The sequence below is a fragment of the Euleptes europaea genome, chromosome 4 (genome assembly GCF_029931775.1).
Source record: "Euleptes europaea isolate rEulEur1 chromosome 4, rEulEur1.hap1, whole genome shotgun sequence".
Lineage (NCBI taxonomy): Eukaryota > Metazoa > Chordata > Lepidosauria > Squamata > Sphaerodactylidae > Euleptes > Euleptes europaea.
In genome coordinates, this window is record NC_079315.1 from 120,564,409 (window position 1) to 120,591,932 (window position 27,524).

General features: G+C 48.5%; 1 protein-coding gene and 2 non-coding genes across 4 annotated transcripts in view; all 3 read right to left on the reverse strand.

The window, feature by feature from the left end:
* UBAP2 (ubiquitin associated protein 2) overlaps positions 1 to 27,524 on the reverse strand; it is a 73,939-nt gene that overhangs the window by 18,239 nt on the left and 28,176 nt on the right. The window contains exons 9-20 of one of the 2 annotated variants that reach the window (XM_056848822.1): positions 26,772 to 26,839; positions 25,931 to 26,120; positions 22,619 to 22,835; positions 21,528 to 21,805; positions 18,682 to 18,854; positions 17,724 to 17,934; positions 15,357 to 15,396; positions 12,569 to 12,758; positions 8,909 to 8,975; positions 6,593 to 6,782; positions 3,270 to 3,361; positions 2,634 to 2,681 (exon numbers count right to left, since the gene is read on the reverse strand). In XM_056848822.1, coding sequence (XP_056704800.1) covers positions 2,634 to 2,681; positions 3,270 to 3,361; positions 6,593 to 6,782; positions 8,909 to 8,975; positions 12,569 to 12,758; positions 15,357 to 15,396; positions 17,724 to 17,934; positions 18,682 to 18,854; positions 21,528 to 21,805; positions 22,619 to 22,835; positions 25,931 to 26,120; positions 26,772 to 26,839 — 1,764 coding nt within the window. Of the gene's footprint in view, positions 1 to 2,633; positions 2,682 to 3,269; positions 3,362 to 6,592; positions 6,783 to 8,908; positions 8,976 to 12,568; positions 12,759 to 15,356; positions 15,397 to 17,723; positions 17,935 to 18,681; positions 18,855 to 21,527; positions 21,806 to 22,618; positions 22,836 to 25,930; positions 26,121 to 26,771; positions 26,840 to 27,524 lie in introns of those variants that run through there. The other variant, XM_056848821.1, reaches the window with a different exon arrangement.
* Positions 13,567 to 13,650, reverse strand: LOC130477233 (small nucleolar RNA SNORD121A). The gene has a single exon (XR_008933320.1). It is a non-coding gene; the product is annotated as a small nucleolar RNA SNORD121A (small nucleolar RNA).
* On the reverse strand, positions 24,921 to 25,006 carry LOC130477232 (small nucleolar RNA SNORD121A). Its single transcript, XR_008933319.1, has one exon. It is a non-coding gene; the product is annotated as a small nucleolar RNA SNORD121A (small nucleolar RNA).

Here is a 27,524-nt window from a genome sequence, read left to right on the forward strand (position 1 = left end):
GAAAACCAACCCGGTTCTCCAGATTAGAGTCTGCAGTTCTTAACCACTACACCTCTTTCCTCCCTCTATCTACAGAGTCAGCGCCTCTCTCTGACAGAAGGCTCTGCCCATCAGACAAAACTGCTCCAACTAGCAGAACAGATCCTCACGATCCAGCCCCTGAGCTGCAAACTGAACTTGACAAGTATTGCGGCACACACTGCCTTTCTATTCGCCTGTATAGGGCTATGCAGAGAAGAACAACCACACACAACACCATACCCACAGGGGAGGAAGATTCAGAGAGACTTCCGCAAGAGACTTCCGCAGAGACAGAGTACAAAAGCCCACCACGTTAGGAACAAGGAAGGAAGAATCCACAGGAAAGAGACATGCATCGACCAATTGGCCATTAAAAAAAAAAAACAACCCCAGGTCGAGTTAGCAACTGTAAGCGAATATTGAACTGAAAATGTCCTTAACTCTGGCACCGGAGAGCCCGTGTAATCTTGTGAATACAGTGCTGAACCTGAGTTTAAAACCCCTCTTCTGCCACTAAGTGCCTTGGGCGGGCTACTCCCTTTCAGCCCAACCTGATTTACGGTCCCGTCATGATTTTAATGGGAGGAAGAAAAGAGAATTATGTCCTTGAAGAAAAAGCAGAATAAAAATGTTACAAGGCAGAGATCAGAGCGGGGCCCCACCGCCTCTGAACATGTACCTTTCACTCTAAGGGGAAATTTGCCAGTACTGTATCTGGCCCGCCGCACCCTCTAAGAAGCTTAAACGCAAGGTTTGCCCTTCAGATCTGGCTCTTTCTCCAGAGCACCGGTGGCAAGAAAAGCGTTCCAAGCCCAGCATTCAAACCATGAAGCATTAGCATAGTCAGCAATTCATCGGCCATGGCAGTCACATCAAAATGCCTTGAAATAAGTGTAAAAGACGAGGGTGATCAAACCTGTGACTAAAAATGAGATTCTACTGTTTATGAAGAGCCGTGGGTCATCTTTGGCATCCGACCATGCATTCTATAGGGCTCTACAGAGGACCTTTGAGAATACTGTACAATAATTCCCTGGCCCTTCATAGAAAGGATAAAAAGGAGGGTGTGTTTATGTTAAGCTGATGGGCACGCTACTATAAACAAAGAGGATGAGGAGAGGCAGAAGGAAGGCCCTTGTGTTTGGCATGCAAAGGATGACACAGAAGGATTGCGCCTCACAGCGTAGTTAAGAGGAGGACATTCTCGCTCCTTTTCACCAAATTTTTAAAAATTTGGCTCTGCTGCAGTCAGCAAAGAAGAAATGGAGCTTATACGCTGCCGGAGGCAACACAGACAGAACAAACACCAGGAAGTAGGCCATGATATAAAGGCCCAGCATGTCCCCAGGGGAACACATGAAACATCCAAAGCCTGAGTCCACTAAGGTCAGTATTGTCTACTCTGACTAGCAGTGGCTCTCCAGGTTCTCATCACTTACTTTCCTAGTCCTTTCCACTGGAAATGCCAGGAATTGAACCTGGGACCCTCTGCGTGCCAAGCAAAGGCTCTTCCACCGAGCCACGGCCCCTTCCCAATATACACATAAAGCTGCCCTACACTGAAACAAACCACTGGCTCATCAAGGTCAGTACTGTCTACTCAAACTGGCAGTGGCTCTCCAGGGTCTCAGGCAGAGGTCTTTCACATCACCTACTTTCCCGGGCCCTTTAACTGGAGATGCTGGGGATTGAACCTGGGACCTTCTGCATGCCAAGCAGAGGCTCTGCCATTGAGCCACGGCCCTCCCAACCCTCTAGCTTCTAAGCATTAGTGAAAACAGATCATGAGAACCAGAAACTTGCTTTTTTAGCCTAGGCTCCTACGGAATCAGGCAAAGTGATTTGTGGGGTGGGGCCTTGTTGGTGCCAGGGTCCCGGCCCGTCGGTCCCACACCTGGTCAGCTCAGGAGAGCTTCCTCGGCCTCAGACCAGTACAACGGGGGGTCTGAGCTATCCTTCCCTTCGGTAGCAGCCGGTTTGCCGTTTGTTGTTCCAGCATTCGTGGCTACCACTGCTCTCTTCCTCGGCCTCGGCTCCCCTTCGCCTTTTATCCCCCACCCAATCTTCCCTGTTTTGCCACCCCAATCACCGAGTTCCTCCCCCGCAACCTTTTCCCCACGCCTACCCCATACCCTTCAGCCAGCCTGTCCTCCCTCTTTCCCGTTGCCGGTCCTGGCACCGCGCCGACTTGGACGCTGGACCTCCTCCCTGCCGCTTCTCCACCCACGCCGGCTCCCGCGACTGGCGGCCCCGCCGAGGTAAGTGTTGGTGAGGTGGGGAGGCCTGGGCCGGCCGGGAGATTGAGCCCCGGCCCAGGACATGATTAAAGTGCTCTCTTGCGACCAGATTGGCAGCTCACAGAGCATCTCCCAGCGCTGGCGCAGACTTAGGTTTGCACGCTTCTGATGGCCCCCAAAGGCTAGACAAGAAGCATTAGGCGGCCAATGCGGCGCTTGGTGGTCCATGCCTTGTATGAGGAGTGCGTCAGCGAGAAGACCCAGTTTTGAGCTCCAGCCACACACACCACTTTCCCATTCGTGTTCTCGTCACTGGCATATTCCTCAGATGATACTCGCTTACAACGACACAAAAGTGAAAAAAAAGCTACTTACCACCGGCAGCCTGGACTGCAGCATCTGGAGGTCATCGTAACCATAGATCTGCTTGGAGACACAGGAGGAGGGAGGGAAAACAGAGAATTGTAAGACACCTCTTTCAGGCTATTGCAATGTCTTGAGCTCCAACTTGGGGCCAATTTCTTGATAAGACTTGTTAAATCAAATGCCGTCGACGAAGAACAAGCAGTTACCTGAGGAACTGCTACAGTTAAGTGCTGGTTCATTCTGCACACTCAAGAGATAAGAGGAAGAAGGAGAAGAGTTGGCTTTTATATTGCTAACTTTCTCTACCTTTTAAGGAGAATCAAACCGGCTTCCCATCTCCTCCCCTTTCCCTCCCCACAACAGTCACCCTGTGAGGTTGGTGGGGTTGAGAGAGCTTGAAGAATACTGTGGCTGGCCCAAGGTCGCCCAGGTGGCTTCCTGTGGAGGAGTGGGGAATCGAGCCTGGTTCTCTAGACTAGAGCCTGCTGCTCCTAACCTTGGGTGGAAAGTCAAGCAGTATGATCTGTCCAGTAATCTGCAGATTGCCCCTTCTGTACAAGGTGCCCTGGAGACCCCGAACACCTGGTGGGCCTGGCCCGAAGAGGAGTCAAAGTCATCTAGGGGAAGTACAAGGAAGCTGCTTACTGGGTAGGCAGGTAGAAGTCCTCCAGGTCCCACAATGTACTGGTTATGCAACAAGGGTGGTACACCTTGGGGCAGGTTGGGGGGCACTTTGCCTGCAGAACCAAAAGAAACATTTCTTTTAAAACAGCACATTTTAAAAAGCGGGATGGGAGAAATAGAAGCCTTTCTGCAATATGTTATTGAGCCAGCCCCAAAATCACCACATGCAGGAGACCTTCTGAATCCCCCCCCACAAAAAAAAAAGCTGCTGAAGAGAGAAATGCTTGGAATGAACCAATTTGGGGAGCTGATTTGGGCGGGCCTGTGGTCACCCACAACCCCCCGCTTCCAGCTCTGACTCCTTCCACGTGGGGTCTTCTGTCTCCCAGCCCTACCCTTTCTTTCTCCACCTGGGTGCCTCCTGCCACACTGCTCCTTGTGCCCGGCCCTGCTTCCCCGCCTCCACTATTGCATGAAGCCCCTTCGCACAACAGATTCTCCTCCTGGTCTACAGCTATCTCCTCTTGGCTCAGGGGGATGCCTGTCTCCCACATTCTTCATCCTCCCTACTTCTTTGTCAGGACCTTCTTTCTTTGGATGGTGTAAGCCCCGTGGGACAGGGACACCCTAGCGTGGAGAGGTGTAGCTCTGAGATTGGCAGGTGTTTTGACGAGAGAGACTGGGCAGACAAGTCTCTGACTTCCTCCCAGGTCTTTAAAAAAAAAACTTCCCTAGGAAAGAATTCACTGGCCTTCTTTGGCAGCTGCCTTAGGTTCTCTCCTCTGCTTCCTGCCTTACTTCACTCTTAGACTGCACTCGGAATGCTGAAACTCAGTTGGATTTTGCTGCTAAAATGGAGACCACAGTGGAAGGGGTTTACTCTTAGGAGAATAATGAAACACGCTGACTGGACTATCTGCCGGCCGCAGAGGATGTCCCACTACACTCAGCTGGAGAAGATCAGTTCACGTTGGCGGGGCAGATTCTCTGTTGGTTTCTGATGGTCGTCCAATGGATTTGCTTGCGGTTTGCCTGTTCTTTATGCTTTGCCCATGGCGTCAGACACCTGGGCTCTTCACTTGCAGAGAGTAAGGTGGGACATAAACGTGTTTTTTTTAATGAATCAACAAATAACCACACTAGAGGTGTGCATTTACCAGTGAGAATGAAACAGGACACACGTTTCTGTGGAAGAGAGAAAATTACTCAAGGGCAAGGATCCTGAGAATGAATCCTGCAGCTTTCTTCCGCTCACGCGGTGAACTCTGCCTACGTTGACACAGCGCATTACAACTTATCCTCAGTTATTAGTCAGCACGCTTTTGCCTACCGCTGAAATGCAAGCTGACCGTGAAGATTCCAGCTCGGCCAATCCGAATTCCCTTGCCAGCCGAAAGCGATCATGCCGGCTAGCCTTGAGCGACACAGAAAAGCGCTGGAGGGGTGGACTCGACTGACACAATTCGTGTTGTCCAGCGTCAACCACAGTGGGCCCACTAATCCCCTGGAAATGGTGCAAGGCCTATCTAGGAAAGCGGGCACTAGCTGAGGAAAGCCGTCGGGAAATAAATTCCTTGAGTATCTGAAGTAATTTTAGTTTTCGTGTAAATACGACCTGCCAAGAGGCTGACAGGGGAGGTTAGAATTGTAAAACAGCATTGTAAAACTCACCTGTAACTGTTGTTCATCGAGTGGTCCTCTGTGCAGGCACACATAGGATCTGCGCATGAGCAGATCCTATGTGTGCCCACACAGAGGCCATGAAGATGAAAACAGTGTTGCTTACATGTAACTGTTGTTCATTGAGTGGTCCTCTGTGCAGGCACACATGGGATTTGCACATGCGCAGTCCAGCCTGCCGCATATCCCATGTGGGACTGCACAGAGGCCATGAAAATGAACCCAGGGGTCCCCAACCGCTTTGAGACTGTGGGCACCTTTGGCATTCTGGCACAGGGCGGTGGCGCGCAATCACAAAATGTCTGGGAATGAGGTTATATATCACCCTCACAGTAACCCTTCAACATTTCAGGTGGAAGCTCAGCTTAACAGGATGCTTTTTAATCACACAGGCAAAAAGAAGCCCTGCTGGTCAAAAGCTCCACCTCGCTCTACCTGCTTTCTAAAAGCACATGGTGGGAACCACATTGGAGATCCCTGGTGTAACCAGTTAGTGCCTTGTGATATCCTCATGTAAGCAATGGAGAGAATCAAACTAACCATGGAGTCCCTTGGATTGACTAAGCTTCCCCTGGGTGGGAAAAAAAGAGCTGCATTTACCTGTGACTGTTGTTCATCGAGTGTTCTTCTATGCAGGCACATAGGGCCTGCGCTTGAGCAGGCCAGCCGCGGAGGACTGAGGAGCTTCAGAGAGTCTGGAGCGCTCCCCCTCCCCTCCGTCCCAGGCCAAGAGCGAGCACTCCAGACGCTCTGAAGGTCCTCAGAGCTTTCTAGTCAGTCCTCTGTGGCTGGCCTGCGCAAGCACAGACCCCATGTAGGACTGCACAGGAGCCACAAAGATGAACGGGAACAAGTCTATCCAACTGCAGAATGCAAGCGCTCCTTCAAGACAAGCAATGGGCAACTGCTTGAATCTGCTGGTCAGACCCCTGACCTCTACTCTGACCAGCGGCTCTCCGGCAGGGAGCAAAGCCTATGACCCCCTCCCAGAAAGAATCTCTCTGTGAGAATTTTATGGGCCCTGACACTTGGGGAGAAAATGCGTCCTCCCTGTTTCTTTTGCCTCTGATCAGAGCAACTAATTCCACCTCTGCGCACCCCCCTCCCCGCCTTGGTCCATTTCTGCTTCATTCTCCCAGACACAGAATCCAACCTCACCACAAGAGACACAGAATTACTTGCTAGATGTAAAAAAAAAAAAACCCCAAACTAAAAACCCCCACAGCCTGGCTATATCCTGCAGATTCTGCAAAGAGAACTGTCAAAATAAAGGTAAATCTGCACCGAGTTGCTCAGATTTTGGTTTTGGTTTTTTGCAAGAAGTTCGGCTTCCACGATTCATATTTTCAAGCAACTGGGAAAATTTATGCAAAGCGTTCGGAGAGTAACGGAAGGAAAGGAGAAATTTATAGTCCCCTTTAAATGCATGCATTAAACGCTAGAGACTTCTCTCCATCAAATATTCCCACAACATCAAAAATGCAGGCAACTTTATTTCACAGGCTAGTGTGCAAAGCGGGCTGGGAAAGGTAAAAAGTCTTTTAAGAAAAGGCACGGAATTTCTCGGTGCAGGTATAGCTGGCCGAGAGGCGCTCAACGGCAGACCTGCAGAGCAGGGCTCCTCTCTCCCTACATCCGCGCGACCGGTTGTTAATATTGCGAACCTGAAGACACTAAGGGGGCGGCCCGCGTGGAGGGGGCCAGCAGAGAGACACTGGTCACGTTCAGGCCCAGGCTGTTGGTAGTGCTGGCCATGCTGGAGACCGCAGAGGTGGTGCTAATGGCCGAGGTCGGAGCAACGGAAGAAGAGGCTGCGGAAGGATGGAGCGCGGTGGAGTTCTCAACACTAGCGTGCTGGAAAGGAGAGAGAAAGAGACACAGATGCAAATACGCACAGAGGAAGAGAAAGGGAGGTTAAAAAGCAAGCAAAGGGACTGCAGGGTGGAAAAGGTAAAAACTCTGTAGGCAAGCGGCGGCGAGGGGGGGGGCACACGAGCACAGCCGGCCTCTGCATGGTGTTCTGCGGGTGCTTCCAGTAGCCCCTGGCTCTTCATGACGTTGCAACAGAGATTAAATGGCAGCAGAGATCAAATGGCACGACGCAATGCAAGGAGCTCTCCTGGTAATTTTCTACAGAGGAGGTCACCACGAGGCAAGCGACCAGCACCTTTAGGACCCAATTACTGAAATAGAGCCAAAAATCCCACAAAACATTACAGTCGCTTTTCGTTGCTGTACATGAATTTGTGAAGAGATGTTGGCATGCGGAGAGGAGCCTTTGCTTTAAACCCAGAGGGCATCACCACGGAGGGGGGTTGTGCCCTAAATCAGTTGAACAGAGGTTTCCCTTCCTTGTGTACAGGGCTACGTAAGCATATTGAAACAGACCTGTTGGCAGCTCACAGCTGGCAGACCTGTCACTGTTGTGATTGTGTTATATTATAAACACTTTTGCTTTTTACATTTGCTCGTTATTTATATGCTGTAATACATGTTTTGCAATTTATTCAAACCTTTGTTGTTACTACTATTTTGTAAAATTTTGGAGTAGCTACAAGTTATTAGATAAACGCCTTGTAACCTCTGGTGCTTTGCACATTTCTTTTTCTGTCTTCTATCAGGGGTTTCTCCCCCTTCTTTTTTCCCCTTCCTTGTGTATATGGCTACCGGCCCCCTCGAGACACCTGGCACTTCAGCTGGACCGTGGATGTCTCTCCGACCTGCCCCCACCCATTGCTGTGATGTCGCAGCAGCTGATTTGCACAGCAACCCTTTAACCAGAATCTGCTCCCGCTTTTAACCACAGAACAGAGGACTTCAACCTTTTAAAGCCTGTGGGAACCTTAGGAATTCTGATATAGCATGGCGGGTGCAACAACAAAAGGACCACTGGAGGAAGTGGAGCCTGCCACGCAACGGCTGCTGCAGCTGACTCCTTTCCCCAGTGAAGATCCTTGAGCTGTGGTGGCAGCGGCTGCCAAACCAATGCTTTTAAAGTCTGTGCAGCGAGTCAAATCTCCAGCAGCTAATCAGAAGCCTTGATGGGCAAAAGCCCCACCTGCCTCTGCCCACTTCCTAAATGGACTTGGTGGGAACCAGGAAAGGTGCCGGCAGGTGTCATGCGCCCATGAGCACCACTAGGGAACTCTGCCATAGAAGGCCACAAAGTCAGACATAGAATCATAAAGTTGGAAGGGACCACCAGGGTCATCTAGTCCAACCCCCTGCACAATGCAGGAAATTCACAACTCCCTCCCTCACACACACCTTCATAGAATCAGCATTGGTGACAGATGGCCATCTAGCCTCTGCTGAAAAACCTCCAGGAAAGGAGAGCTCACCACCTCCCGAGGAAGCCTGTTCCACTGAGGAACTGCTCTATTAGAAAATTCTTCCTAATGTCTAGACCAGTGGTTCCCAATTTTTTTTTGACCAGGGACCACTAGGACTTTTTTGTTCGGTGCAGGGACCCCAAGGTTCAAAATAAAAATTCCGAGAATTTGAAAATAAACTTTAATCATAACTGTTAGTTAAACATTAGAATAATATTTGAATATATATTTTTATAATAGAGAACTTTTAATTGAAAATATTAATTTATTATGGGTTTATAACTTTGTTTCGCGGACCTTAATTTAGTTCTCGCGGACCCCTGGGGGTCCATGGACCCCTGGTTGGGAACCAGTGGTCTAGACGGAAACTCTTTTGATTTAATTTCAACCCCGTTGGTTCTGGTCCGAGCTTCTGGGGCAACAGAAAATAACTCGGCACCCTCCTATATATATGCCTCACCTCAGGGCACCCCTAGGGAGGGGTGGGGGGTTGCGGCTGGCGAACAGACAGTGATAGCTCAGGGCAAGCTCCCAAAAGTCTGCACTGTTTGAAAAAACACTCCCCCTTCTGTGGAAAGCAGGGCTCTATGGGTGGTACCAGGGAGGAGGGAAGTTCAGCAGATCTCCAGGCACCCCCGAGTCACTTACCGTGTGCAGTGTGGCCGAGGAGAGCGCAGAGGCAGAAGAGAGGCTGCTCTGATGATTGGAGAGGGAACTGGGAGAAACAACAAGGAAAAGAGTTCAGTTGCATGCACGGCTGAGCATGTGACCGCACAACACCGGGCTCTCGACACAATGGTGTGCGCCGAAGCCGGGGGGGGCGGGAATTGGGAGAACGGGTTGAAGTGCTCTTGTGGGCCAGATCGGCAGCTCACAGAGCATCAACCCAGTGCAGGCGCAGACTGAGGTTTCCTTTTCCCCCCATTCTTTATGCGCGTGGACCAACAGGTCATGAGCAAAACAAATTAAATACATTCCATAATACATAAATACCCGAACATACAAAAATATAATATCTAAGCAGTACAGTTAAAAGGTAAAAAATGGTAAAGGTCCCCTGTGCACGCACCGGGTCATTCCTGACCCATGGGGTGACGTCACATCCCGACGTTTACTAGGCAGACTTTGTTTAGGGGTGGTTTGCCAGTGCCTTCCGCAGTCATCTTCCCTTTACCCCCGGCAAGCTGGGTACTCATTTTACCGACCTCAGAAGGATGGAAGGCTGAGTCAACTGTCCCGCAACGGCCACAAGCCACGGCGTCGCAGGCCCTCTTCCCCCGGCAGCACTTACCAAGCCAGGGGGCTGTCCACGCTCGGGAGCTGCCCTCCGAGGTTTTCCCGTCGCCTCTGGCGGGAGACGGCGGGCCGGCCCGTGGCCAGGCTAGTGTTCCCTCGCCCCTGCAGACGGCTCAGGAGGACGGGGAAAGAGGGAGCTGCGCGAGAGCCGGGAGGAGCAGGTGGCCAGCCGGCGTCTTACTACCGCGTTCTCTCTCTCCCACAGGAAGCCCACCTGAGAGAGGAGTGCGGCAAGGGACCTCCTTGCGGCCGGCAGGAAGGCCGGGGACCAGCCGGGAAGGAACCGATGGAGGGCAGGGGCAAGTGCCGCTGCCTTCCAAGCGTCCCGCCGGCCAGCTGAGCGGCGAGCGGGCCGGGATGAGGGCGGGGCAGGTGGAGACGGGTGGGGCTGCCGGAAGTCCCGGCCCAGCCCTTATAGAATCGGGAGGAGGGGTTTAAGAAGGGAGGCCCCTATAAAGGGAAGGCGGGAGTGGAGGCCGAGGAGAATAGCCAAGGGAGGACAAGCTCCGTATAGCCCACAACCCTGGCTGACTCGGATGGAGAGTTCAGGCTCTCTGAATGAGTGGTCTGAGGCAGAGGAAACCCCGCAGGAGCAAGGGTCCAAAGGGAAGTCGCCCATAGGGGGCACTATAGGGGGCCCTGGGCCCAACATCAACCTTGAGGCAGCTACCTGAAACGGACTCCCGTTAAAAGGAGGTATCATTAAAAACCATAGATAATTTTTTTGCCACGGTGAGGGTTACATTTTGATCAGTATCAGCCAATAACTTCACAACTATGTCTTGCTATAGGGCAGGTCCCCACCTCTGAATGTGTATTGTGATCCATTTGTCTCTGGCGAGATCACGCTTTTTTACAATCTACAAAAAAATGCCAAACAGTGTCCAAAGTCCCTGATCCACAGTCACACAGTCGCTCGGAAAAGGGGACCCTGAAAATCTGCCTGCTGACTCCCCCAATGGCAGTGCATTTAATCTGGCCTTGGAGAAAAGCACTCTGTATTTGGGGACAGTTAAAAGTTTACAGTAAGCAGGTATAATCTTTGGAATGGGGAGGCCCGGATGGTACAAGGAGCACGCCCTGCACCCTCCGCAGCCAGTGCTCCATTTGTCAAGTTGCAACACTCTAGATCGAACTAATTTACATGCAGAGGGATATTCCATTTGCTTTAAAGCCTCAAGGGACAACGCAGACAGGTTTGCACGCCTCTGACAGCCCCCGAAGGCTAGACTTGAGGACAAGAAGCCTTAGGCAGCCAATGCAGCATGCGGTAGTCCACGCCTCCCCCTGTGAGAAGCGCGTCAGCGAAAAGGTCCAGTTCTAGCATTCTAGCCTCCTGACTGGCTTCCTTTCCTTCTCCTGCCAACAGCTGTGAGCTGTAAAGGTGAGCCTTTGAGAGGATGGAGTCCCACGTAAGTGAAGTATGATGAGTTATAAAACCCACAGTCTAGTTCAGAGGAAGGAAATGGGAGACGGGGTCTCCCTGGATCTCCCTGGAGCTGGCCGTCTGACTTCCTTAATACTTTATAAGGACTTCCTTCTGCCATGCTGGTAGGAAGATTCAAAAAGATCCCTTACACAGAAAGATTATGTTTATGCTCAGTGGGGGAGGTGGAAACTACAGAGCACATGAGCTTCTGAGATGTCCATATTACAAAGAGGCCAGATCAAAATATCTCCAGCCAGTGTTAGTTGGTTAGTTAGTTCTTGATGAATCTGATGCGGCTAAACTGGAATATCTGTTGTCTGATAGAAACCACGGGGTATCCAGACAAGTAGCCAAATTCTGTCTAGGGATATGTAAGACACGGGGAAATGATATTAAAGCTGATGTCGAGTTTTAAACCCATTTGACCAGCTCAAATGTTCATGCAGCTATTTTGTTGTTGTTGTATTGAACTATTCTTGTTTTAATAATGTTTTAACTTTGTAATACTGGTCAAGGACCGCAATAAATTATAATAAAAAAATACTTAATAACTGCTCCAGACTTTGAGACATCTTTATGACTATGAGATTTTGACCATTTTATTTACGGCTGAAACATAACATCTCCTCATTTAAGAGGGAAACACACATGGGGATTCGTTTCCCATTTGTACAGAAGCCTAAAACAGATGAGAAATGTCTTGCAGTTATATATATATTAATTGTTATCCTGCAATCACAACGTACCTACAGTCATAAAGATTTTTAGGAAGTTATGTATATTTGTAGTCTGGAACAGTGATTGTTTCGACCACCGAAGAAGGCCATTTGGCCAAAACGCGTTTGGCCTGGTCAAAGTCTAATGTTGTGATTTTATGTCTATTTGTGTTGTAGGTTTACATGAGCATGTTGGTTTGGTAGGCTATTGCCAGGTCTTATATATGTTATTGATTGTGAGTGTGTGAGTGTGTGTGTGTGTGTGAAGTGCAGTCAAGTCGCTTCTGACTCATGGCGACCCTCTGAATCAAAGTCCTCCAAAATGTCATCTCTTTGACAGCCTTGCTCAGATCTTGCAAATTGAGGGCCGTGGCTTCCTTTATTGAGTCAACCCATCTCTTGATGGGTCTTCCTCTTTTCCTGCTGCCCTCAACTTTTCCCAGCATAAGTGTCTTTTCTAGGGACCATAATGTGACCAAAATACAACAGCCTCAGTTTAGTCATTTTAACTTCTAGGGTCAGCTCAGGCTTGATTTGATCTAGAACCCACCGATTTGTTTTTTTGGCAGTCCAAGGTATTGGTCACGCTCTCCTCCAATCCCACATTTCAAAGGAATCTACTTTCTTCCTATCAGCTTTTTTCATTGTCCAGCTTTCACACCCATACATAGTAATAGGAAATACGATGGCATTAATTAACTTAATCTTGGTGGCCAGTGACACATATTTTGTATTGACATAATCTTTATACTGTATAATCTTTGGCCTTGGACATTGATTTTTTCTTGACCTTTGGGTACTTAATTCCTACCCACTCTGTGGGCACCCGATCTCCCTCCACAGCCGCCCCCTGATCCCCGGCTATACCTGCTCAACTGGGAGAGCGAGCTGCCGGCCAGTTCACTGGACTGCGGCAAACTGGGGAGCGACAGCGTGTGCGGTGGCCCCGAAGGCAGCAGCGAAGTGGTGGTAGCCACGATGCTGGGCAAAGGGGTCCCTTTGGCGGATAGCGAGGGAAGAGAGGTTTCTGGCTTCGACGCTGGAACTGATGACGTGCCTGAAAGAAAGCGGGGGAGAAAGACACACTCAAGAAAAGGGCTCTCGCCACACAACCAAGGATGGAAATGGGACGGTGTGTGGAAGGAACACACAAAACCAGCCAGGCAACGTCATGTGGTTCTCAAGGTGGGCTCAACAGGATCATCACTGCAATTAGTGACTTGCCTTCATATACTGCAACCGGCTGCTCTCCAACAAGCATCCCTTCCTTTATTTCTCTCCCCAGCCCCCCACTCCTGGCAACAGCATTTACACTTTGACTTGTGACCACTGACGTGCCCACTTGATTCATGTGCCTCATGCACGCTCTTCCTCACGCATGCATAGACACAAAATGCTCGTTTTCTCAGCTGCCAGCCAAGAGCTTGGAATGCGTCTCTCTTCTCAAAAGAGTGATTAAAATGTGGAATTCACTGCCAAGGATGTAGTGATGGCCACAGGTATAGACAGTTTTAAAAGGGGACTAGAAAGACGCATGGAGGAGAGGTCTATCCGTGGCTACTAGCCATGGTGACTAAAGGGAACCTCCATGTTCAGAGACAGTAAGCTTCTGAATACTACAGACAGGAGCCAACATCAGGGGAAGGCCCTGAGGCTCACATCTCGCCTGTAGATATAACCTAGCATTGACAAATGAACATAACACAGCGTTAGTGGGGAAGAGATTTTCATACACGGGAAGTCAAAGGCCAACTCAGGACTCTTAAAAGGTGAGGGGAGGTACCCGTCTTAACAGCCTTCATAATGGCTACCAAAGAAATGCACCTCACCTCCTCCCCCTGGTACTTTTGACAAAACACAAGACAAAGGAAAAGGTTCGGACAGATAATCTTCCACAGTCTGCGGCATCAGATATGTGCTTGGAAAGTGAGCATCAGTACCTGTTCCAATGCTCCTTGTGTAGAGCGCAACCAAGATATTCTAGAAGGAATCCCTTCCCTTAAAACACCCTGGCAGGTAATTTAGGATAAAGTGTAATTCAGAGGCCCATTAGGAATTCTGACACTGTTCTCTAAGAGGGGCTAAGTGAAGGTGAAACCACAAGCAAACACGTTGGGAATTATGGAGAAACAAGGTTTAGAGATAATCGATTGCATGCAAAAGGTATCAGGACTACACAACAGGCATTCCTGAGAACTATAAATGGCTCCTGGGAATAAGTCACGGGTGGCTCATGAAATCAAGTAGTAAAAGGATCTGAAGTCACACATATGATGCGTGAGTAGAAAAGAGCATGAGACACTCATCCAGAGTTATACAAACAGCTGACAACTAGAGGGCACACGCTTCCAACATCTACAGCCGTCAAAAGGAGAATCTGAAGTGAAGACCTGCAAAGCAAAATTCTGCTGTAGGAAAGGGAAGAACAGAAAAAATTTGGAAACAGAAGGCCCCTTTCCCATTGCTTGTTTTAAACTATACAGTGAAAAAGAAGAGTTGGTTTTTATATGCTGACTTTCTCTACCACTTAAGGGAGAATCAAACCAGCTTACAATCACCTTCCCTTCCCCTCCCCACATCAGACACCCTGTGAGGTAGGTAGGGCTGAGAGAACTCTGAGAGCTGTAACTAGCCCAAGGTCACCCAGCTGGCTTCGTGTGTAGGAGTGGGGAAACAAATCCAGTTCACCAGATTAGCACCCACCGCTCAGGTGGAGGAGTGGGGAATCAAACCCAGTTCTCCAGATCAGAGTGCACCACTCCAAACCATCAGTCTTAACCACTATACCACACTGGCTCTCACAACATGTAGGGTTCTCAGAGTGTGCAATCTGGGAGGTAGCATCTCACAGGAAAGCGCCATCAGGACAAACCGCTCCAGAGGGGCCAAGCAAAGCAACAAGCTTTCAAGAGGGAGGCACAACTGATTCCCTGGAGGTTCTGGATGAACCAGTTTTACTTAGAACGCACCTCAGCAAAAACCTGCAACACAGAATCTTCACTGTGTTTAAATGCCACAGTCCTTTGGGCTGAGGGAGATCAAAGGGTTGGAGAAAAACCTTAGACAAATGTAGGTGGGGGCTACGGTTCGATGACGGAGCCCCTGCTTTGCATGGGCATTGCCTGCTTCGACTTCTGGCCTCTCGAGTTGACAGCATCTCGGATTCCTTGAGCCACAGCAGAGGAGACGGAGAGGACTGCTCCTCTCCTTAGTGAGGGTATATTTGAGAGTAATTTGTGAAATGTTGGAAGGGGCATGAGAAGCAGTAGAAAGCCTGAGCAGAAGTTCTTGGAATGTTAAACCCTTCAAGCTGACAGTACATGAAAAGCTCGGTGGGCCACAACTGGGCTCTCTTGGGAATTCCAAACGGAACCATCAGGGTGCCCAAAATTGTAGCAGGCCGCTTCAAAACCCAGAATTAGAGTGAATTCAACACAGAAAAGGGAATTCAACACAGAAAGGAATTCTAGATTGCTTCCCTCCACCAGTTCACCCCATGGCAAGTTTCACATGGCTGAACGGACAGCTGCTAGACCCGCAAACAAAATTAATATATTATCCACAAACTGCCTCCACCAAGAAGAAGAAAAACTGCAGAAATGCCCGAGAAGGATTCTCTCACTCCAACAGAGAACAAAGGGGTTGATGAACTTACTGTCAAGGGTTGGCTGAGTTCGAACACTGCCGTGTCCATTCTGGAAGAGCAAGGAAAAGAAGAAATCGATGACTCAGTTGCCCGAAGGACAGGCATTCAAAATTCAATCATGCAATTCATGTGTCTTATCAAGTCTCGATGCAAAAAGCTTTACTTTTAATACTTTTAATCCAAGCTAGCCCGGGGATATCAATTTAGTTCATAAAATTTCTTGCACAAGGTCTGTGGGGAAAAATCAGCGTAAACATTTTTGCAGCGTTCTGTGTTATCTTCCCATCCATTTTTACTGGCTATGATCTTTGTTTCAAATCCATTTATACACCTATATCTATAAGTAGAATCACGTTTGGCTACTGATGACTTTCCCGGTGAAGGTCTGACATCTAAAGTAACACTCCATTCCCTCCACACACAAACAAATACACACTTACCCCCCATTGCCGATTGGACTGAAAATCTAATACTACTATGGAGACTGCTGTGTGGAGCACAGAAGGTGGTCGACAGTCCACGACACCTGGAGAAAACAAGCACCTTGACCTGGGTGGCCCAGGCTAGCTCGATCTAGTCAGAGCATGGAAGCTAAGCAGGGTTGTCCCTGGCTAGTTCTTGAAAGGGAGACCACCAAGGAAGTCCAGGGTAGCTCCACTGAGGCAGGCAATGGCAAACCACCTCTCTTCATCTCTTGCCTCAGTTTTAAATCATTCTGGCATTGAAATCATCATACTACCCTGACCTGGATGTTCCAGGCTAGCCTGATCTAGTCAGATCTCAGAAGCTAAGCAGGTGTCAGGTTGGTTAACGCCAATACCTGCCATAATGTTTGTATTGATTTGTTTTGGTAGCCTGATCAAGATGTTGTTTTGCATAGCTTTCGGTCTGGCTCCCTGGCGGGAGTTTGTCAGTGTGTGTGTGGAGGAGGTTTCTTTAATTTCTCACAGCGCTGCAGAAAGGGATCGACTTTGAGAGGTGCAGATAGCAATGGAGGCCTCTGGGAAAGTGAAACCACCTGGAGTCTGGTGGGAAATGAGGGGGAGGTGGTCCTGTGCTGTCTATAACTTGAGGTTGTGAGAATGCATACGTCATTAGAGTTTTAGCGCTTGTACCAGAGCCATGAGATTTCCTGAATGTTCCATGGAGTTACAATAAACCACTGGTTATTGCTGATCAACTACTGAGTGCTTTTTGTTATTCAATAATTGCCTGGACAAGGAGAAGACTCACAGCAGGGTCGTCCTTTGTCAGTACTTGGATGGGAGACCACGAAGGAAGTCCAGGGTTGTTACACAGAGACAGGCAATGGCAAACCACCATTTCTTTCCCTGTCCTGGATGGGCCAAGCTAGCCTGATCTCGTCAGATCTGAGAAGCCAAGTAAGGCTGTCCCTGGTTAGTGCTTGGATGGGAGACCACCGAGGAAGTCCAGGGTTGCTACGCAGAGGCAGGCAATGGCAAACCACTTCTGTTCATCTCTCACTTGAAACCCCTCAGGGGTCACCATAAGTCGGCTACAACTTGATGGCACTTTCGAACACCAAAAAAAAAAAAAAAACAAGCAAGACCACTAGGCTCTCTTCGTCAGTAAAACGAAGTGCCTGAAATAGGAAAACACATGCCAAATTATTGTCGAAGGCTTTCACGGTCAGAGTTCATTGGTTCTTGTAGGTTATCCGGGCTGTGTAACCGTGGTCTTGGAATTTTCTTTCCTGACGTTTCGCCAGCAACTGTGGCAGGCATCTTCAGAGTAGTAACACTGAGAGACACTGTCCTTCAGTGTTACTACTCTGAAGATGCCTGCCACAGTTGCTGGCGAAACGTCAGGAAAGAAAATTCCAAGACCACGGTTACACAGCCCGGATAACCTACAAGAACCAACATGCCAAATTGTTTAGCGTTATATAAAACCTGCAGAATTCAGGCCATTTTGCCGAGAATTTAAGTGCACATAGCTTTGGTATTAAGCAGGAGGAGGTACGAAGACTAGTGCAACGGCAACAGGTGTGATTCAAATGTCTTCAGCCCCCAACTTATCAGACACCCTTAGGCAATTCACTGTTCCCCCACACACACCTTACTCCCATATCTGCAACCGCGAGATAACAATGACCCATCCGACAGAGTGGCTGAAAGGATGACTGAGCACACAGGCAAATTCTCAGCATCAAATTACATTAGCTAAAAAATATTTCAAGCATTTGGAAAAGACAAAGTTCACATAAAATCAGCCAATGATGCACAAAGACAGCAAAGGAGAGTCTTCGACGTATGCCAGCACGCCCAAAAGAGTAAATGGTCCCATATCAAAACTCTCCTCGGCATACAATCACACTGATTTTGGCACTTCCGATGCTCGGGGGGAGCTACTCACCGTGACAGCAGTCAAGGCTGGTTCCGACGGAGGCATGGAACTTTGGTACGTGATCCTGCTATGCACAGAGGCCTGGTCATAGGACGAAGTGGTTGTTACGGGACTAGTGCTCTGGGAAGAGCAGCTCAGGCCGGCAGAGGTGGCGGCAGGGGTGCTATAGGTGGACTCCTGCACTGTATTGGACATTGGCAAAGAGGTATTCAAAGGATCACTGGAAAAAGTAAAAGTCATTGTTCATCACCGTCAATGTCGAAGTCAAATTCCGCAATGACATCCACCAGCCCCTGCCAAAGCTATGCCTCAACTGGATGCGCAATACTTTGCGCAACTTAAGAAAAGGGTTTAAAACAGCGCTCCCTTCCCAACCCACAGGACATGGCCAAAAGCTCAATGCAGCCCCCGGAGGTGCTTTGGCATCACAACCCCCACGGACCTGCCCCATAACTTCTTAGCCTACAGAATGCCCTCTTTGCCTTCAGCAGAGGTATAAGGAAAAACAGGGCAAAAGATGTTTATGGGCTTTAGCAGTGTGGAGAAATAAGCTTTTCCCCATCCTTGTTCCCAAACACTAGAATTAGGGCTACTCAATGACTAGTCTGACCAGGATGGCCCAGGCTCGCCTGATCTCATTAGATCTTGGAAACTAAGGAACCCTGGTTAATACTTGGATGGGAGACCACCAAGAAATCAGAGGCTACTACACGGAGGCAGGCAATGGCAAACCACCTCTATTGGTCTCTTGCCTTGAAAACCACATGCATTTCAAGTAGCTCTATCCAGCCAGCGAAGAATAAGTTTCTTTGCTTTTAGAACCTTGCTTCTAGTTTCCAGCACAGCTCCCACCACTGAGCCCCTAGAACTGGACACTATGATCTGCAGGGTTTTTTTTCTTTTTCTGGTGTATGATCAAGCTTACTGAGATGCAGAGAAGAGGGTAAGAGAGGAGCGGCATACGTACTTTACAGGCTTCGGGTAGAGTATGCTGTTGGGTGCCTGGCTGGTGTTTTCATAGCTCGAAGCAGATCCAAACTCTGAGAGGGGAGTCTCCAACCCAAACTCAAGAGCTCCAAACTGCACGTTTAACCCAGACACATCAGTGGATCCAGGCATCTCCACGGCAGAGGACGGGATCTGAGAAATTGTTTTTAAAAAAAAGCCATTCACACAACTTGTAAAAGCAGCACCAGGCAGAACAGTCATTCCTGCTCTTGGGATGCTGTGGTGCCAAAGGAGATGCATGCTGCGTACAAAGCAGGGAAGGGACATTTCAGAATGAAGGACGTCTTGGCTTCTAAGAATAAAATGCGCCTACTGCCAGCCAGTGAACTGCACAGATGCATGGTTTGGAGAGAGTGGACAGGGAGAAGCTTTTCTCCCTCTCTCATAATATCAGAACGTGGGGTCATCTGCTGAAGCTGGAGGGTGAGAGATTCAAAACAGAGAAAAGGAAGTATTTCTTCACACAATGCATAGTTAAACTGTGGAACTCCCTGCCCCAGGATGCGGTGATGGCTGCCAACTTGCAAGGCTTTAAGAGGGGAGTGGACACGTTCATGGAGAAGAGGGCTATCCATGGCTACTATTACTAGTCATGGATGCATACCTATTATCTCCAGGATCTGAGGAGCATGCCTATTCTATTAGGGGCTGAGGAACACAAACGGGATAATGCTGCTGCAGTCATCTTGCTTGTGGGCTTCCTAGAGGCACCTGGTTGGCCACTGTGTGAACAGACTGCTGGACTTGATGGGCCTTGGTCTGATCCAATAGGGCTTGTCTTAGGTTCTTATGTTCAGATTCCACCAAATGTGAGCCTCAATTGCAAACAGCATCTTTACCCCCACAAGCAGTTTATAGCTGTTTCGGCGTGCTGTTGTACACTTTCCCTGGAGAAAAATACGATGCTGCTACCCTGTTAGCCCTGACCTGGCTAGCCTAGCCTAGCCTGGTCTTGCCAGATCTCAGGGTCAACCATGGTCAGTGTTTGGTTGGGAGACCTCCAAGGAATACCGGAGTAGTGATGCGGAGGCAGGCAATGGCAACCCACCTCTGAAGTCTCTTGTCTTGAAAACCCCAGGATGGGGGTCACCATAAGTAGGCTGCCACTTGTTGGCACTTTCCAACACCACCATCCTCTGATTCTGTGAACTCAGGCAGATCATGCGAGGGAGGGCAGGAAGGGATGAGTCAGTTCTTGGCTCTCGTGGCCCTTTCTTACATGCCCAGGGTCATGCCGACTGCCACTTCAAGGTCAGGAAGGAATTTTCCTCCAGGCCAGATTGGCCGGGGATCCTGGAGGCTTTTCGCCTTCCTCTGGGCATGGAGCAGGGATCACTGGGGGAGTGGGGAGGGGAGGTAGTAGTGAATTCCCTGTGTTGTGCAGGGGTTGGACTAGATGACCCTTGAGGTCCCTTCCGGTTCTATGTTCCTATGTTAGCATCTAAAGAGCCCCCAATTCACAAACAGTACTTTGAAGGGTAAGCAGTTCAGATCATCCATGTTTCAAGCAGACAACTACAACAAAGCGACTATAAAACACTGCTACTGTTAATCAACAATCATGGTTCGTCGCTTCTGCGATTCACACAACAGAAACAAACACTCGCTTGCTTAATCAGCTGAAAGCCTTCACAACTCAGCTGGGGTTTTGTTTGGGGTCTGCCAGGCCCAATTTGGGTTCTTCCAATTCCAGATTCAGACCTCAGCGTGGGTGCCTCTATCAGCTGCTCCGAAGTGGGTTTTTAGGCGGTACACAGAGAAGCCCGTCTTTAGGGCTCATGTAGTAATCGAAAGAGTAAAAACTAATTCTTGAAGCTGCAACTTTAGCAGATTACATCAGCAAGGGCCGACTCCAATTGGCAAGGGCAAACTTTAATTGGCGGGGTTACAGCCTAAGGACATACTTGTTTGTTTCTTGTTGCTATTTTGGTTCTGGGGTGTTAACAGCAACTGAGAACAATAAATAAATACGGCCTTTTCTTCTAAAGATGAGTGTCAGCCTGTGCTCATTAAATTGCCAGCAGCCTTACACATCCCTTCGTTATCTCGAAAAAGGCACCGACATTGAGGACTTGGTAATATGTGGATTAATTTAATCTCTGATACTTAAATCAGCGAGAGGCAGTATGAATGCCTTTAATTGGTTGACAGCTTGACTTAGAATCATAGAATTATGCAGAGCTGATGTGGCAAAGTAAAAAAACGGATATGTTTTTGCAATTTATACTAACATGTAAAGGTTTAACACAGTGTAGTAAAATAACTGACGTTAGAAGGCTAGAATTGATAATATTCTGATATCTCTATGAACCATATTTCAGTGTTGGGTAACTGTTCTGATTTGTGCAGGCCATGTAGACATGTAATGTTTATGCATGTTCCCTTTTCCTGTATGTTTCCCTTTCCTTTATAATACAAAAAAAATTATTTTAAAAAGTATTAAAAATGAAGTGTCACATGGTTAATTTTGTATAAGGGGGGATATGATGTTAGAGAATACAGTATTTGTGCTCACTAGGAGGCAAATAAAGAACATGTTCTAGATAAGGAGCCACACATATGAATATGATATTGAAATGTTGTGTGTGTGTTGCTGTTGTTTGTAATGTTTGTTTTGTTTGAAATAATAAAAAAAAATTTTTTTAAAAAGAATCATAGAGTTGGAAGGGACCACCAGGGCCATCTAGTCCAACCCCCTGCACATTGCAGGAAATTCACAACCACTTCCCCACCCACCCCCACAACCCCTAGAACTTCCTCTATGTCCACGCTTATTTAATTAATCCCTTCTGTTTTGTCCCCCACCTTGGAAGCTGGCGGGATCTTCCGCTTCGGCGGCTTCATCTGCTTCTGCGGCGTCTGATGGGCAGGCAGCATCTGGCTTTCTGTAGACAGGCTGGGAAGGTGCAGCAGTTTGCCGACCGGCACGGGGCTGTCCACGGGCGATGGCTCCCGGGCTTTGACCTGCGGGGCGAAGGATTCCAGCCCGGGAGGCGGGGTGGGGACTGCCTGGGTTTGCTGCTGCTGCTGCCGTTGCGTTAACTGGCTCAGGACCGGGGATGGCTCAGGCTGGGATTTGAAATCTGTGCACCATCGGTGAGGGAGAGCAAAGAGAGAAAAAAAGGTCACCCCTTGGTCCAGCACATGAGAGCACAACCAGCTGCCAGAGAACACGATGGCAAAGGGGCCACGTGCATTGGATCCTGCTCCCTGTTTCAAGAGTCCAGCGGCACCTCGAAAACGAACCGGATTTTACTCTAGCCTAAACTTTTGGGGATTAAAGCGTTCTGGGCCCTCATCCATGGACGTTTGTGCTGGAATAAAATCCCACCAGCAAGGTGTTACCAGACTCTTCTTTATTGTTGCTGCAACTGAACAAGAAGAAGAGTTAGTTTTTATGTGCCAACTTTCTCTACCACTTAAGGGAGAATCAAATCGGCTTACAATCACCTTCCCCTCCCCGCAACAGACACCTTGTAAGGTAGGTGGGGCTGAGAGAGTGTGACTAGCATCTCCAGTTCAAGGGACCAGACGAGCAGGTAATGGGAAAGACCTCTGCCTGAGACCCTGGAGAGCTACTGCTAGACTGAGTAGACAATACTGACTTTGATGGACCTCAGGTCTGATTCAGTATAAGGCAGCTTCATGTGTGTTCACCCAGCTGGCTTCATGTGGAGGAGTGGGGAATCAAATCCGGTTCTCCAGATCAGAGTTCACCGCTCCAACCCACTGCTCTTAACTACTACACCACACTGACTAAAATGGGGGAGAGGAGAACAATGTAAGCCCCTTTGGGTTCCTATTGGGGAGACAGCCGAGGTATAAATGAAGTAAACAATTAAATAAGCGAACAAACAATTTACCCATTTGAATGCCTCAAGTCATTCCACACTTACCAAACTGACTGAGGACAGAAGGCTGCGAAACGGAAGGCTTGACATCCCAAGACGAGGTGGTGGTTGTGGAAACTGAGGAGGAGTCTGTGCTGGGAGAACCCTGTGAAGTGAACGGACCCAAAGATGAAGATTTCAGCTGGTCTAGAAACTGAGACCCAGCAGAGGCGGCCAGTTTAGAAGAGCCAAACTCTCCAAATCCGGAACAGAGCACTGAAGACTGAGGAAGGGGAGGCAGAGAGAGAAGGAGGCAGCGTTTCAGTAGATTATAAAGATTTAGAAGTTCTCTAGCAGTCAATGACAACACACGTTTGATAAAACAGCGCTGCTTACCTGTAACTGTTGTTCATCGAGTGGTCTTCCTTGCAGTCCCACATGGGAACTTGCGCATGCGCAGTTTCCATGTGGGACTGCAAAGAGGCCGTGAAGATTAAAACAGTGTTGCTTACCTGTAACTGCAGTTCATTAAGTGGTCCTCTTTGCAGGCACACATGGGAACTGTGCAGGCCAGACACTGGCCCGCGCATGCACAGTTCCCATGTGGCAAAGAGGCCACAAAGATGAACTGCAGGTTATTTTATGCACTGAATCTGGACAGAGACAAAATTTCTGCAATAAGGCACAAACGTAGTTTGCATATGGCGACTCGTCATGACCAAAACCCAGTAACAGTTAATTTCACCTCACTCTAACTCCCACTGGGGAGAATTCAGAGGAGCGTGCTTTGCTTGGTGGAGGATTCTCATTGTCCTGTGACCACCTGGGCCTTCTGTATCTTCTACCACGCAGGGACTGAGTCAGTCCTTCCATCTGCTAGGCATCGCAATGGGCAAGGTGAGCAAAGCTCCCATCTGCAGCCATCTCCCACCATGTGGACAGATTAACACTCAGGAGGGAGTCTGAGGAGAGAAGAAAAGGGGAGGGACGTGACTCAGTCCTGGCTTGCATCCTCCACAACCTTCTTGTGCATGACTGCACTTTTTAAAGAGTTTGTTGTTGGGGGTTTTATTGGGGGGAGGGAGCGAGAATAGCAAAATGGGGGTGAGGAAATGCCTTGGGAGCTGCAGGGTTGTTCCTACCACTGCACACTACAGGTGACTCATTCACTGGCATGAGGCGGCTTCCAGTGGCCCAAGAGGCCCTTCTGATGGCAAAGATAATATTCACAGGGGTTCTCAGCCGGTTACTGCCTCCTACACCAGCATGGTGTAGCGGTTAAGAGCGGTGGTCTCTAATCTGGAGAACTGGGTTCGATTCCCCACTCTTCCACATGAAGCCTGCTGGGTGACCTTGGGCCAGTCACAGTTCTCTCCGAACTCTCTCAGCCCCACCTACCTCACAAGGTGCCTGCTGTGGGGAGAGAAAGGGAAGGAGATTGTAATCCACTCTGAGACTCCTTAAAGGTAGAGAAAAAGCAGGGTATAAAACCCCAACTCTTCTTCTTCCATGGATATTACAAGGCTCACATTCTTTTTTTTTACCCAACCTGTCACACTCTAAAGCAGGGGTCCCCATCTTTTTAGAACCTGAGGCCATGTGGTGGGCTCAACTGCAAAACGGCTGCCACAGGAGGTGGAGCCAGTCACAAAATGGCTGCCGCCAGGAGACAGAGCCAATTGACAGTATCGGAGTGAGGTTACACATTTACTGTAAACTTTCAACATTTCAGGGAGAGGCTCTGTTTAACAGGACGCCTTTTAAAAGGGACATGAGGAAGAAGAATAAGAAGAGTTGGTTTTTATATGCTGACTTTCTCTACCACTTAAGGAAGACTCAAACCAGCTTACAATCACCTTCCCCTCCCCACAACAGACACCCTGTGAGGTAGGTGAGGCTGAGAGAGCTCTAAGAGAGCTGTGACTAGTCCAAGGTCACCCAGCTGGCTTCATGTGTAGGAGTGGGGAAACCAACTTGGTTCACCAGATTAGCCTCCGCCGCTCATGTGGAGGAATGGGGAATCAAACCCGGTTCACCAGAGCAGACTCCACCACTCCAAACCACAGCTCTTAACCACTACACCACACTGGATCTCTTTAAAAATATTTTCCGACACACACAGTAATGCAGAGAAGATCCTTGTGCTGTGGTGGTAGCAGCTGATGAGCAGCTTTCTACCCTCTCTCTTCCCTCTGTCTTCTGCGCTGCCAAAATCTGGATTGTAAACCTTTCTGAAGGAGTGGGAGCCCCCTGTCTTTGGCTTGTTACTCTGTCCACTGTCATATACATCATTGGTACTAGGTACATAACGATAAAAGTGGACTGCAGAGCTCGGGACTCATCCCGACAAGCAGGCCAGTCCTGGCGAAGCCGGAAAACTCAGAAGTCATTGATTTCCACATGCAGCAATCGGATATGTGCTTGGAAAGAATACCACATCACAGTCTTCCGGTCTACAACAGCTCTGTGCTTGATGAACAAAACTGCTTGATTACTATGCAGAGAGTGTTATCTGCTCCTCTCTCAACAATCCAATATAAGTAGGTCAGTTCGGCAGCTGATGAGGAACGAGTCCGTAAGCCAAAAAATGGGTTCTGCAAACAAAACTGCAAGCTTAGAAGTTATCCTTTGCAAGGACAATCTTGCTTCTACATTCCAATCATAATGGGGGGGGGTTTGCACATGCGCGCGCACACACCCCTAGAACATAAGAAAGGCCGAGCTGGATCAGACTACGGTCCATCCAGTCCAGCAGGATGTTCACATAGTGACCAACCAGGTGTCTCTAGGAAGCCCACAAACAAGACAACTGCAGCAGCATTATCCTGCCTGTGTTCCACAGCACCTCATACAATAGGCATGCTCCTCTGATCCTGGAGAGGATAGGTATGCATCATGAATAGTGTCCACTTTGATTAGTAGCCATGGACAGCCCACTCCTCCATGAACATGTCCACTCCCCTCTTCAAGCCTGCCAAGTTGGCAGCCATCACCATATCCTGGGGCAGGGAGTTCCACAATTTAACTATGCATTGTGTGAAGAAATACTTCTACCATTGGAATGCAGAAGCAAGGCTACCCTAGCAAAGAACCAAATTCCTGAGTTGGCATTTTATATGTAGGTTCATCTAGCATGATTCTGCCTGACAGAAGCTCTCCCAGACTCCTGAGAAGAGAAAGGTTTTTCCCAGCATCTGCTGACCAAGATACTTTTAAGTGAAGATGCCAAGGAATACAGGACCTCTACCAATAAGACAGCCTACTGCAGAACCACCTAATATTTTCTCTCTCTTCCCCAAATAAAGAAAAAACTGCAAAATCATTAGTCAAAGCATAAGAATATTCAGTGCTTTTAAGAAGCCGAAGAGCAGCTTTTACCAGGCTCTGTGGAGAAAAGGAGTTAGCTGCACCGGTGCTGCTGGCTCCTAAGGCCACTGGAGGGTTGTGCTGGGAATTCGTAAACACTAACGCTTGCCCAAAGCTTTGTTGCTGTGTCGTCTCGAAGGAATTGGCCTCTGTATCTTGGCTAGAAGTCCCGGGTTTCTGAAGGAGCGACACCAAATCTATGCTGCAAGAGCAAAAGGGGAGAACGTCGGAACACGAAAAGAACATATGAAGTTGCTTTATACTGAATCAGACAAACAACTGGAGAAAAAAGGGGAAACAAAGAAACTCACCCTGAAAGTCAGGTGGGAACCAAAGGGGTTGAGCTAAACACTATCTAATATAACAACCAATAAATCTATTATTATTATATATTGCGCACAATTGTATTTAAAAACACAGGGCCTAAAAAGCACAAACATGGTTACAAATATTACCCACACATAACAGTTGAAGTTAGTACATAAAATGACCAAAATCTGACCAAACGTGTTTCGGCCTTTTACAGGCCTTCCTCAGTGGTCATACATACACAATTTTACAATACACATCCTGACATCTTAGAAAGAACAACCAAAATATTTAAAGGGCGATCCACCAGGATGCCTCAGAATATGACCCCAGATAATTACATGCCTGGACCTCTACTGCATTATCCTGAGTAAGCCTGCTACGGCGAAAGGGTCTCCTCATGCAATGCCTTTCCAAAAACAATTCCAGGATTCTCTAAAAGGGAACATTTGTGGTACATGAGCAATAACTCCTGCTCAGCATAAAACTAGGTTGAGGGAACGGGTTCTCCAAAGTGAAATAACGGGATAAGCGGAAGACGTACCTTTGGCCAGGCGTCACATGGTTCTCCATGGGAACAGATGAAGCCGTGAAGACCTTTGTTTCTGAAAGCTGAGATTGAAGGAAATCAAGAAGAGAAATGTAAGCTGGGAAAGAGTCATGCTTCAGTGGAAGAGCAACTGCTTGGCATGCAGGAAGTCGCAGGTTCAGCCCAGGTATCTCCAGTGAAAAGGACCAGGTAGGAGGTGATGTGGAAGACCTCCACCTGAGACCCTGAAGAGCCGCTCTCAGACAAAGGAAACAATCCTGACCTTGACAGGCCAATGGGCTATCTCGGTAGAAGGCATCTTCAGTTGTATGTGTAAGTACAGAAAGATTGGGGGGGGGGGATATTTAGAAGCTCCCGTGTTGAGTCAGATAAAATACTCGTCTCAGGGAACAAAGCTACATAAAATGGTCTCACAAAAGAGATGGTTATATAAAGCAGATGCTCAAACTTGGTGGTTAACCAGCCTCCCATTTCAGAAAACATAAGAACATAAGAAAAGCCCTGCTGGATCAGACCAAGGCCCATCAAGTCCAGCAGTCTGTTCACACAGCAGCCAACCAGGTGCCTCTAGGAAGCCCACAAACAACACAACTGCAGCATTACCCTGTGTTCCACAGCACCTAAAGTAACAGGCATGCTCCTCTGATCCTGGAGAGAATAGGTATGCATCATGACTAGTATCCATTTTGACTAGTAGCCATGAATAGCCCTCTCCTCCATGAACATGTCCACTCCTCTCTTCAAGCC